This window comes from Pimephales promelas, chromosome 6 (assembly GCF_988280905.1).
Source record: "Pimephales promelas chromosome 6, fPimPro1.hap1.1, whole genome shotgun sequence".
Classification (NCBI taxonomy): Eukaryota; Metazoa; Chordata; class Actinopteri; order Cypriniformes; family Leuciscidae; genus Pimephales; species Pimephales promelas.
This window is the reverse complement of record NC_142774.1, coordinates 11,892,676-11,906,130: the sequence shown is the minus strand read 5'-3', so window position 1 is coordinate 11,906,130 and position 13,455 is coordinate 11,892,676. Positions and strand designations below refer to the sequence as shown.

General features: G+C 39.2%; 2 protein-coding genes across 9 annotated transcripts in view; both read right to left on the bottom strand.

The window, feature by feature from the left end:
- The window catches only part of rgs12b (regulator of G protein signaling 12b), a 44,967-nt gene extending 39,313 nt beyond the window's left edge, over window positions 1-5,654 (bottom strand). For both annotated transcript variants that reach the window (XM_039690314.2, XM_039690328.2), the window contains exons 1-2: window positions 5,529-5,654; window positions 1,990-4,060 (exon numbers count right to left, since the gene is read on the bottom strand). In XM_039690314.2, the coding sequence (XP_039546248.2) occupies window positions 1,990-3,996 (2,007 nt within the window). In that variant the 5' untranslated portion in view covers window positions 3,997-4,060; window positions 5,529-5,654. The remainder of the gene's footprint in view (window positions 1-1,989; window positions 4,061-5,528) is intronic.
- A 2,425-nt stretch (window positions 5,655-8,079) lies between these two features.
- Window positions 8,080-13,455, bottom strand: part of htt (huntingtin) — a 43,111-nt gene continuing 37,735 nt past the window's right edge. For 6 of the 7 annotated variants that reach the window (XM_089132101.1, XM_089132102.1, XM_039690271.2 and 3 more), the window contains 6 exons: window positions 13,337-13,451; window positions 12,344-12,575; window positions 11,945-12,050; window positions 11,687-11,849; window positions 9,776-9,936; window positions 8,080-9,671 (listed from right to left, as the gene is read on the bottom strand). In XM_089132101.1, the coding sequence (XP_088988227.1) occupies window positions 9,458-9,671; window positions 9,776-9,936; window positions 11,687-11,849; window positions 11,945-12,050; window positions 12,344-12,575; window positions 13,337-13,451 (991 nt within the window). In that variant the 3' untranslated portion in view covers window positions 8,080-9,457. The remainder of the gene's footprint in view (window positions 9,672-9,775; window positions 9,937-11,686; window positions 11,850-11,944; window positions 12,051-12,343; window positions 12,576-13,336; window positions 13,452-13,455) is intronic. The other variant, XM_039690287.2, reaches the window with a different exon arrangement.

The window sequence follows — 13,455 nt, the reverse complement described above, 5'->3', positions numbered from 1 at the left end:
TGTGGAGGCCAAGCAAGTGTTTTGAATATCTCTTTCATAATGTCACGAAACAGACAAGAAAGTTTAAACTAAAATATTGAAAGGAACCACTATGAATAGATCCCTACACTCTAACTAAAATTTGTAAAACATTTAATATTCAAAAATATTATTGATTTGTGTTGTATTGTTTTCATGTTATCACTGTGAAGCAGCTTTGATACAATCTGTATTGTAAAAAGCGCTATATAAAATAAAGGTGATTTGACTTGACTTAAAAACAATATGAAGGAATCAATATGAAGGAATGAATATGAAGGAATTTTTTTTCACTATTGATTTTTCCAAATATTTTTAATTATATATTTTAATGCGTTGTGTTTTAACATGTTGTAACAATTATGCATTTAATTAACACACAGTCTCATGAAAATGCGTATCTACACCACGAATGTCATTTCTCGCTGCATTTATACGCCAAAAATGTGTTTGTTTTTTTTGCGTGCATATGCTACGCACTAAAAAAACCCTGGGGTAGGTGTAGGGGGGAGGGGGGTGGTGAGTTTGTGCGTATTATACGCCATAAAGCGCGTATCATATGCGTGCGAAAAACGCGTACCACACGCAAAAACTGTTTTTGGCATATAGATGACACGAGAAATGACATTCGTGCAATAGATACGAACTTTCATGAGATCGGGCTCCTCATTAATTGAGAGACTACATGAAATATTAGAAATCTGAATTATTCATCTGTCACACTATTTCAAATTAATTAGTGTAGGCAAAGAATGGGGGGATTCAAATTGTGAAAAAAATTAGAGAAAACTTAAAAAGACATGCTACAGCATCAAAATCTAAAATGCTGATATCCACATTATGTGTGTATCGAGAATGAAACAAGCAGAGAATGAACTGAAAAGCAATGAACACATTGACGCCTGACAAGTCTTATTCTGTATTTAGTAGACCCTGAAGCTTGTCAAAGCACAGATAATGATGCATCTAACAGTGCTATTCAGGGAAATCCAATCAATGCAGTCTGTTTTGTTGCTTTGGACCTGTGAACATTTTCATCTGTAGAACACATAAGAGTCATAAGAAATACTTGTAATGGCAATTTACTGGAGCTTAACTGCCCCTTGGCCTTTATCTGGTTTCATTTGATAGAAAACAGTACATCAATACTCTACTAAATGTTTTGAAACTACATGAATTGATGATGACAGAATTTTTCTATTCAGATCAGTTTCAGTGGTTTGACATCTAGCACCCAGATTCAAGACTTCAATATGAGTGATCTGCTGTCAGCTAATAGAGGCCCATCAGTGGCAGTCAGAGCAGAGGGAGCTCCCAGCCATTTGAACTGAAAATTTTCCATTGGGAGAATGATACATACCCAGCTTTGTATCTCAATCTTCTCATCTCAGGGTCAGTTTTAACATGTTCCCTCCAAGCAAGGAGCCACAGCTGAAGCAGCAAATGGGAATGAGGTATTTTCCGCCTGGCTATGCATGTCACCTATCTGACAGAATTCTTTTTGACATTAAAGTGTCTGTGCAGTTTTATTGAGAGACAATGCAAATCTATAAATGCGACCACACATTTTAAAGTAACATAATTGAGAGTGTCAGTTGGAGTTAAAGTTTTGTGTGTGTTGGAAAGGATAAAATTCCTAGCGCAATTGAAAACAGCAAAGTAAAGAATCATGCCGTGCCTGATAATAAGAACGAGGCGAAAAGTGCTATCCATTCCAGGCACATAAGTTTACGTCTGCAAGCTTTTTTTCTTTTTCCTTTTACAAACAACAGTGGTTTGAATAACACATTCCCTGGCTCATTAACCAGTGTACTGCACTTGTTGTATCAAATTTAAAACCATTACTTAATAATTGAATGCACTGCAATTTGAGGTCAGTTCCTCTGAAATCAAGCATCCTTACTGATTGTGACCCCAAACAAGTATTTCACAACCGTGACATTTGATGTTTAAAAAAAAAAAATCTCTTACTTTTTTCTCTGAATCTTTCGTCTTTTTGCCATCGTTCAGCTTCTCTCGTAGGTTCTTCTCCCCAAACAGCTTCTTAGCCCACTCGTCCTTCTGTGCATGGAGCCGGTGAGGCTGTGAGGCGATCTCGCCTGCAGCACGGTACCGGTCGGCTGGAATCTTACTCATGGGTGGTGGCAGGGTGCTACAGTTAGCACTGGACCATCCGTCTGTAGACTCTGCATAAGACTCCTGATCACTGCTGTGTCCTTGACGCCAATCTCTCAGGACGTGAACTGGCAGCCAACGTTGGCCTGATGCCCCCGTCACCTTCTTGCCATGGGCGGAATAGTGGGAGCGCGTAGGAAGGCCTGACACATCCAGCCGTGAGGAGGAGTTCAGATGCCTGCCAGAAAGCAGAGGTGGGTCCGCTTGGGAATGTGGATGAGGCTGAGGGTGATCTACGAACTGGTCAGGGCGGTAGCCGTTACGATGCGAGATTGGTGGTGGCGGTGGTGGTGGAAGACCTCCTAGGACACTTTGGCTACGAGATCCTGGAGGGTTTTCCCATAGTCCTGTGGGAACATGCCGACCAGGGTTTGCACCCAAGTCAACCAAGAGGACTCGGTTGCTTTTCTCCTCCGGCAAGAAGTTGCCAATTCCACTGTCACTGTTGCTGCTCGTGCTGTTGTTCTGCTGAGCATCTAGGTCTCCATCGAGGAACGCTCGAGCTCGCATACCCTCGATAGATTCTCCCATATCGCGGTAGAGCACGGACACAAACTGTAGAAGGGGCTGGGAAGTCGGTGGGAATTCCAAGCAACCACTTGTATCTGGGTCTGGAGTGCATTCGAAGCCAAAGCGTCGAGCAACACCTTGGTGGATCTTATGATGACAGAGTTCCGGGTCTACAATAAAGACGTGACAAGAGGTACGCAACCCTTGCTCCTCCTCACCGTGTCTATGTACGCCGTGGTCGTTTGTGGCCTGCATGGTGACGAGGCCAAAGAAGCGGCGGTCGTCTGGACACACTGCACTGAAAGCTAACTTCTCTGCAGGGTAAGTGGCTAGAACAGCGCCTCGGTCGTTGCATAGCTGTACACAATCATGCATGACTTTGAGCAGGACCAACGAGTGCACTTTTTGTTCGGCACGTAGACGTCGCATACAGCCACGAATTGCCTGAAGGCTGTCACTTTCCAGATTAGCACTTGTAGAAGCTAATTCAATGGATCCCAGGTAACCTACAATCATCCCGACGTTGAGGATTCCCGCAGAGTCTGCAGTTTGCAAGAGGGGAAATTCATCTTGCTGTTCAAACATATCAATGAACACAGAGTCATCATTGAGCACTTTGGCCATCTCCTCTTCAGTGAGCAAGCTGGGATCACTCTGTCGGATGCCAGTGGTGCAGTAAGAAAAGTCTGGCTCTGAGAGAGCCCTTGTTTTTGAAGTAGAGGCACAAGCTACTGCTTTCTCTGAGCTGCTGGATGAATGGCTAGAATTTTCAAAGATCATGTTAAAGATTCCACCAGACTGCATTTCCGCTACAACGCGTTCTGCACGGTTTATGCCTAGTGTCTTTGAGTCTATCTTTGGCCTTAACCAGTGGCTCTTGTGGTCATGGAACCCCAATTCTTCATCGCTTGAACATGAATCTAGGTGTGCGTTGTTATGACTGCCTTCGGCAACGACCAAGTGCAGGACGCCTGTGCAGCGACCGATCAGCTTAACAACATCCTCGTGAGATGCTTTGGACACATTGATGTCGTTCACACTCAGGATCTGATCTCCAGAGCGAAGGCCCACATAGTCAGCCGGACTACCCTTCAGGACACAATTCAGCAAACATGGAGACTGACCAGAGAGTGTGAAGCCATAGCCTGTTCTTCCCCTTGCAACCTCCACCCCTCTTATGCGTGCAGACGACTGGGCATTCACACGCCTCCTCCCTTGCTCTGATTGTCTGAACATTCTTCTTTTAGTCCCAGGCTCGTCTGACAAGGGCTTCACAAATGCAGAGAGATTCATGATATCATCCAGATATCAGAACTCCAGAGCCCCTGTCTAAGGCACTAACGTGGAGCATGCTTACCTTTACAAAGGAGAGAGGGGAAAGTTAATTAATTCACAGATTAATCATCATATTAAGAGAAATTTATATAAAAAATGCATTTGAAGTTGATTAAAATATTAAGACTAAGAGATTCATTAAAACGTTGAGAATTGCATAATACATTTTTGTAATTCTTAGTCATGATTATAGTGTTAGTCTAGAATAGGCTTTCATGCAGATGTACATTTTCTAACAAGTCAATGACAAGACTATTTTGTCCAGATCTATTAAAAAATACATTTAAAAAAAAGTAATTTACACCAAGAGTGGGGTGAATTCAGGTTGGGGCAATTTTTGCCATTGATATTACTAAAAAAAGTGTCCCGATCAACCTGATCTTCCAAGATCAAGAAGTTTTCAATTGTTTAATTAAAATATTTATTTTTTATTTTTAGTGCTCTTCAAGTCTAGGAGGTAGTGTGTAACCTAACTATACAAATAAATATATGAAACCAACAAAACTGCAAAGATTTAATGGAACGTGTTTTCAACATTTCCTTTGCATCCTCATTATGCATTGACCTACATAACTGAATTTAATATAGCTGCTATATGTCAAATCTAACAATATAGAACTAACAATATTCTAAATGTGAAATAATATATATATATATATATATATATATATATATATATAGTTCACATTTTACAACACGGAACAACACGCTTAGAAACTGATAGGATACAGGATATGATACACAAACTCACAAATGTAAGTGTTAATCTTCGATATTTTTCGCAAGACTTTCCCAAGTAGACTCCACTGCTAACGGTCACGCCTTCTTTTCCCCATTGTTGGAATCTGGTTGGAATGCTCACGCGTCAACGTATGTATCCATGACAATCAGGATCTGTATCTAAATATTTCTCATCGCTCATTGGTTTCCACGGCTGTCAATCATCTCCATAACGACCCAGACCCTGTTCGACAGAGAGACTCACTCTCCCTAACTGACCACAAAAGTTATGCTACAGGTGTCCAAAACAACACGAGCGAAAAACGACAAAAAGTGAATCACCGTACACATCTTAATGCTTATTTAGTTCCAGATTAATAACGGTAGAGAGAGGCGAGCAGCCTCGGTATTGGTTTTCGCGAGGAACAGCTGGGCAGTGAGTAATGGTATTGAATTATCGGCATCAGTAGCCAGATACTGACAAGAGTAACGTTAACATCTATTGAGGCACAACTTGTAAAAATATAAAAACCGACAACCTCACATAGATACGCATACAGTTAAATAATAGTATTATTTACCTAAAAAGTTCTGGAAGTTTTAATATCCGCAGAAAAGCTCAAGAATTTCCAATGGCTACATTGCTAACATTAGCCGCCACTTCCCAAAAACTTTCCTGTGAGGAATACATAAATTCCTGCAATTACCGTACAGGCAATAATAATGCGTTATAACTCATAGTTATATAATCAGTAATTTAATGTTCTTACTTGTGACGGATGTGTCCCAACCTGATGTGAAGTTTAATGACATGGTAACCTTAGTGCTGAATAAGGAGTAAACAAAAGGAGAGGGCAGCTGGTGTGTGGACAGCAGAAGAAAGAGGAGGAGGAGGAGGAATCTACATCTCGAGTTTTTTTTTTTTCTTTTCTTCTTTAAGGACAACGCCGGTATAGGGCTTTTCCTTTACATGACAATGAATTTAGATGTATAATTAAGTTTATCATTAAGTTTTATATACATGCTGTGTTAAAAAAAGATATTTGAATGCCACAAAGTAAAAACAACTTCCCAAGTTCAAACTAGAACAACAATTTAGTTTTTAATTCTTAAAGGGTTTTTTTTTTTTTTTTGTCTATAGAAAGTGAATACTGAGTTTTTTTGGAAGCCCTTTCCACAAAAAAACATGAAAACAACAATCTCTCTGATAATGAATTACTAGTAGTTACTCAACAGTAGTTTTATTAACGGATTAACATGAATACTGGTGCTGTTGACACAACATAAACTTAAATTATGTTAAATTGAACTTTTTTTTTTAAATTGAAGATTACATTTATGTATTTTATATAGGCATTTATATAGCGCTTTCACTGTACACATACACCCAAATTGCCTTACAATCATATCATCAAATATCACACAGGCTTGGGATTCCCCCATTCGTCATGCTTAAAGTTAATAACCTGCACTTTTCAGAGGATTATCGGTGTAAACTTCTAAAATCCATTATCGAGCTCATCACCTGAGTACAAAATGTGCAAAGCCTTGCTCTTGGAGTAAACCTATAAAAAATTTTTTTTTTAATAAAATGAAATAAACTAACTAAAATGTACTATAATGAAAAGAAAAAAAAGTAGAATCACAATATTTCAAGGCTCTTCAACTACTTTCATTTACAGACCAGATCAAATACTTAACATCCTGATAGCAATCAAAGAAGTGTCTAAATATTTAAAACATTTACTTGGTCTGTGGAAGTCTCAGGCCAAAAACATTTTTGTCCAATCATTGCAATCAGCCCGAATGCAATCATAGGATGTTGTACCTGCCTGTCAACTTATTTATTTGCATACCTCTGCACACCTGCTCATGCAGACATCACACGTCATCTGCGCGTTCCATTGGGGATTTGCAGAGCTGTAGACAGACAGTCATAGAGCAGCGCAAACATACAGCAGCCACCTTACAGTTTCTCCTGAAACACAACAACGAGTTTAGGCTGCGTTCAAGCCATGCATTAAAGGAGTAGTTCACTTTTAAAAAACTTTTGCTGATAATTTACTCACCCCTATGTCATCCAATTAAGAATTTGATGAAAACATTCCAGGATTTTTCTCCATATAGTGCACTTTACTGGTAACCAAACGGTTCAAGGTCCAAATGAGAGTTTCAGTGCAGCTCCAAAGGGCTTTAAACGATACCAGACGATGAATAAGGGTCTTATCTAGCTAAACGATCGGCCATTTAAAAAATAAATAACAAAGTTTAAGTTTTATAAGCACAAATGGTCACCTTGCTTTGTTCTGTGATGAGCGTTCGTGACTTGACTGTTCAAATTCGTTCATCAAAATGAAGGAATCTTTTTTCGAGTCATGACTCGAAGGTATTATGGGACATACTGCTGCTATCCACTCAACTCCAGCTAAGTGTTAACTTTATGAATATCTCAAATAAAACATAAAAAGCTTAAGTAAATTCTGAACTGAGATCTGACTTGGATCACTAAAGGGGGGGAATTAGAAAAAAAGAAAGGTTAAAAAAAAAACAGAATGTGCTAGAAATTGACAATATATTGCAAAAGCAGAAAATAGCTCAAAAAAATCATTCCCAACTAAGCCATTAAAACCAAATCAGGATTATTAACCTCTTTCTCAAGTGAAGCTTCCTAAGCACACACAAAAGAGAATAAAAGGTATTTACTTTCTGATATTAATGAAATTGTCAGTGGCGCACTATTAACATTATGATTCTGCAGTATTGTCACATTGGTGGTCTTTGTAAAACGTTAATTTACGTTAATTTAATGCTGTCTGTGACCCATAACTCTCAACATAAATGCCCAACAAGACTGAAATTGAAAGATTTTCAAAGCTACTATCAAAAAACATTTTTTTTAATGGAAATCCATCATTTTGATTGGTTCTACAATCTATAAAATTGCAAGAAATTAATGTCATCATGGGGCATTGTTGGTGTAAAATAAATGTGCCAATACATTTTTTAATTTTAGAGAAGTAAAGGCTTTTCACAGAAGAGTGAAAATATCAAGTATAAATTGCTATTTACATATTCGGCTTCACTAAGTCAAAGCAAACATCTTATTGAAACAGAATGAACCGACATCTAATGGTAGCACACATGGCGTAAGTTTTTTTGCGAGTCGACGAACAACCAAAAGTCACCCCTTTTTGTTGTGACATATTGAGTCAATATTGAAAGCAAATTAAAGACATTTTAAGCCGGTCAACTAGGCTTATATTTACAGTGAAGACTGTTATTGCGCATATTCGGTTACAAAGACTTTCACTTGAAACCATCTCATGTCCACCGATGGGTGTTGTCATGCACCACAGTTTATTCGTTTAATCACAAATATTATTTCTATTACACAAATTGTACATTAAATGTAAACACTCTATAGATTAAAATACATACTTCCAGTCATTACGCTAGATCAATAATCATATCTTTCGTCCTGAGCTTTTAAAAGAAAAATCGAACAAATAACTGCAGATGTGTTGCAAGGGACACAGTATGTAGATTTGAGCTGTAATTTTCATATGCAGAAACCCTCATCTAAAAACCTCTACTATTTCAAGCCTTGTCCGTACAAAAGGACCTGTGATTCACATTTGTGATCTGTTTTTTTTTTCTCCATCTTAAAAACAACAAATATAGACAACTAAATTTTTAGAAGAAAAATAAACTTTGTTTCAGGCAATTCACCCCTCTTACTCAGTAAGTCAAACACATTTTACATTTAAATACACAAAAAATCGTATCATACCAATAGTCTTATGCAACGTCTTCCACATTAGAGGGGATATACAAATTCGATTTACAATTCATTTTCGCTTCAAGTGCCAGCAAACACAGAGCAAAGCAATGCATTGCCCATGCAAAAGGAATGATTTTAAACTGAGGAAGTTGTGGGTGTTTGAAAGAGTGTGTCTTTCATTTCTGAGGGAGCAGGAGAGTATGGACAGCTGGAGAAGAGTGTAGTGACGGGCATCGTAGAAAATACCCGGATGTACTGATTTTGGGAGGTCTGCGGACTAAAAGATCTAATCTTGGATCGTTTGAAATCTGGAAGTGCGGAGATATTTTAACAATGTCTGATAGAAATGTTCTTCAGTCAGTTTGTTCATAGCTGAAAATTCTCTTCAAATATAACGTTTCTAATGATGGACACGCGTCGTCAGTTTTGACTGCATTACCAAAAAACTTGTGATCAGCCTCACAGTTTTGCCACAGCATTCTCTGAAACCAGATAAAGAGAGTTTATGCATACAACATATGGAGAAGACAAGCCTGCATCCATATAGACTTTTGAGATGTTAAGTGACACCTTGACACCAGGCAAATATAGTGATGGTAGTACTACTTTTCTTTTTTTAATTACAGATTACTGATGTTCTGGTTCATTGTGGCCACATACTTTAGTGGATGTGCAGTATTGCTTGGATTGGTTCCACTGTCTCTAATAACAAGGAACTATTTGTTTGAATGTCCACTGGTTATAACGGACCGTATCATAGCAATCAATCCAATCCCATACGTTGTTGCAAGTGTGATGTCTTCTGCTCTGATATTATATTACCATTTTTTATGCCTAATTTGCATTGAAGATACATTATTGTTACTCATATACATGTATTGTTATACATTATTGTTCTGTTTCATAATATGGTCAGTATTATAGTGTCGTGTCTTGGTGAATGCTCTGCAAACAGCACAGTAGTTGGTAATACGGACTGCCAGGTGAAGCCACCATCTCAAAGACAGACTGGAAGGCCCTGCGATCCAACTCCTCATCAATCTGGTGTCGGTAGAAATCCATTGCAACCAGACAAAAGAGGCTAATGTCCACTGTGTCAGACTTCCCCATGCGACTGATGACATGAGGGAGGCTAAAGGGGAAGAGAGAAGTTAAGGAAAACAAGGATTTTTGATGGAAAACAGGAAGTTTGATGTTACTAGTACAAGGGGTGAGTCGATATGCATTTAAGGATACAGGGCAGAGATCCACTGGCTGGTCGAGGCGCTGACAAAGAAACAGGACAGGCTCCACATTGCCATGGCGACAGGTGTTCTCTGTGTAAAGTTCGACAGCGAGAGTAGCACCCAATCACGGACCATGGAGGACTGCCCAGTTGCATGAAGTGTTTGAAATACCTGTTGGAAGAAACGCATGCATTCAAGTGGAAATGAAGCAGTCAGTCAAGTTTACATTATTTAGTAAACTGATTTCCACTTGTAGTTCACTTTAAAAAAAAAAACTTTTGCTGATAATTTACTCACCCCCATGTCATCCAAGATGTCCATGTCTTTCTTTCTTCAGTCGAAAAGAAATTAAGGTTTTTGATGAAAACATTCCAGGATTTTTCTCCATATAATGAACTTTACTGGTAACCAAACGGTTCAAGGTCCAAAAGACAGTTTCAGTGCAAACTGCAAACTGTTAAAAGGGCTTTAAACGATTCCAGACGATGAATAAAGCCCCGTTCACACCACAAGCGACTAAGCGACACGTTATCATTCATTTCAATGGGTTACGGGCGACTTCCGGCGACACGCGCGACAGAGACCGGTGGGGCGTGTCCAGCGATGCGACAAAGTTGAGATCTGTTTAACTTTATGCAAATGTAGAGCGACTTTTGGGAGCGACAACCAATAGGAGTGAAATCAGTGAAGTGCCGAGTCTGACCGAGGCAAGTTGAACGAGAAGCTCATTTTAGCAGTCAGAAACTGTCCTATAATGGATGATATATCTCCGTGTACATACAGTGGTGTTCCACTCCGTGACTGAATGGTTTCGGGAACCCAGATAGACCGGTATTTGCCCATTTGCTGCAGTTAAATAGCCGCGATGGCAAAGAGCACTCACTGTTTCTCGTTCATCTTTAATATTACGCATTTTATACTGATTCCATTTATATTTAGACTTTTCCTTCCAAAATATTTGTTTGTAGCGGCAACAAAACGTATTCGTTGTCTAACATAGAGCAACTTCCGTGAATGTCACTCACAAACATTACTAGGCAACCATTAGTGGGAACGCCCTCCAGCGCAGCCACTGGCGACCTGCAGCGACAAAGTCGCTTGTAGTGTGAACGGTGCTTAAGGGTCTTATCAAGCGAAATGATCGCTCATTTAACAAAAAAAAAAACAACAAAGCTCAAATGGTCGCTTTGCTCTGTTCTGTTGTGACTCTCCTGTTCGAACTTGTTCATCAAAATGAACAAATCTTTGTCCGAGTAAATTTGTTCATTTCGTTCGTTGAATTAACCAAATTACACGGAAAAAGATTTGTTCATTTTGATAAACAAGTTCGAACAGGAGTCAAGAACGCGCATCACAGACCAAGCATTTGAGCTTATAAAACGTAAAGTTTGTTATTTTTTTTTTAAATGAGTGATCGTTTCGCTTGATAAGACCCTTATTCATCATCATTTAAAGCCCTTTGAACAGTTTCCAGTTTGCACTGAAACTGTCTTTTGGACCTTGAACCGTTTGGTTACCAGTAAAGTGCATTATATAGAGAAAAAACCTGGAATGTTTTCATCAAAAACCTTAATTTCTTGGATGACATTGGGGTGATTATTATCAGCAAAAGTTTTTTTAAAAAAGTGAACTACTCATTTAACAGTTTTTGTCAATACAATAAATATACATGGGTCCAAATCAACACTGGACCCCATTGATTTTTTTGTACACATCATGTTTCAATGAACTGGGCTAAGCTAAGTGCTATCAAAGTGTCTGGCGCGCCAGAGCGATGAGAGACGAGAGAGGTATGCATCAACTCATCTTAGTTAAGGGAATAACATAGTTTAATAAAAAACATGAAAAAACAGTGGAGTATCCCTTTAAGATCACAGAGTATCCAAGGCATAATATAAGATATCAAAAAAGTGGCACTTGCCTTGTACACCACCGTAGCCATGAATTGTGGGTAAGGCTGCTGATTGGACAGGAACTCCCCGATGACTTTGTTCATGACGTCTTGCAGTGGGAAAAAGTCATCCAGGAACTGGGGAAGGATCCGGGCTACCACTCGTGCCTCGCTCGGAAAGCCTTTACGAATCCTGCGGCAAGAATTTTCCACAGACAAATTAGTGTAAAGAAGAAAAAAAATAACTACACTTTTGCATCCACTTTCTTCAAAAACAGACATATGTACCTGTCAAACAGAACAGATACACGCTCCATTGCGACAATGACTGACTCGCTGTCAGGAGCTGTTGGGTCAGCATCAGCAGGGCGCCCAGGACTTCCCTTCTCCTTCCCTGTAATGTAAATATATGGACACCAGTAAGAAGGACAGTTCCGTAATGGATCTACTCAGATAAAACTAGGTTACTACATCTCGACTAAGCGAAATCTCAAGAGTTCTACAAAATAAACTTCTATATACAATTTTCACTTAAACATCTACCATAAGACACTTTCTTAAAATCATACTGAGGACTCTGCTGCTAAGTGCTTAGTTAGTAGGGTAAGTATCTAAGGTGAGTCTGATCTTAGGGGTTGGTGTTAGTAGGTGGATCAGTATTAAAGATGAAGCTGAAATGTGTCCTGCCTTCCTCTCCAGCCACACCTGTGTACATGCAGGTGAGCATGAGACCCAGGGCAGCCATGGCACGGTGTGGGCTGGGCATGTTCACGCGGTCAACGCTCAGCTTGACCAGCGTCTCCGCGTCCATGCGCGACAGCTGCTCGGACAGAAGCAACCGCTCCATTCCTCGCAGGACGCAGTGGTAGATGATGGATGGCGTGGCCTCCTCGCTAGCAGATAGCATCATACAGCACAGCTGGAGATGTAAATGAGGAACAATAGTAGAGAGACCCAGCTCAATGACATAAGTGTGTCCATGATTTTTTTTTTAAAAAGAAAAAAAATCTTTGGTTGCACTTTATTTTAAGGTGTCATTGTTACAGTGTAATTATATATTTAAGTACTGAGTAATATTAAGCAACTACATGTACTTACTATAGGGTTAGGGTAGGATTTGGTTGAGGGTTAGTTGCATGTAATTATCCATAATTTACTGTTATTACTATGGTAAGTACATGCAACATGTAACAAGGACACTGTAAAACAAAGTGTTACTAAATCTTTGTAGCTTGAAACATTTGAATATCATTCAGTCTATCATTAAATTACACCACATGACATTTTACAATCTGAGCTTGCCTTGTCTTATCAGAAAAGGCGAATTATGATGTCAGCTTATGAAAATGTATGTTTTTTCTGCATGTTGTTCAAACTATGATTTAATGAAATAGTTTAATTTTCTAAGAAATTATCATAAGAGTATGCCAAACATCTTAAAGGGGGTCACACAGTATGAAAAGCACTGTGTCACGCCACATCAAACACAGTTTTCTAAACATCAGCGAGGCTATTTAGAGGCTATTAAAATCCTGTTGTGCCACAGAATGCAAACCACAGTCTTCTTTTAAATTACAAATCATTCTCAATTAACATAATAATTTCACCCTAGACTGGAAGATTGTGTATTGTAAATGTTTCAGCAAAGCAGAAGTTTTTCAAATTGTGTCCTCTTCCCACCTGAATGATCCCGGCATTGAACTCAGGCCCAACATCCAATGGGTAGTTCTCCATCATGTAGAATGCCACGGCACACATCACCAACACATGCTGCTGGTTGTGTAGATTCACACAGCTGA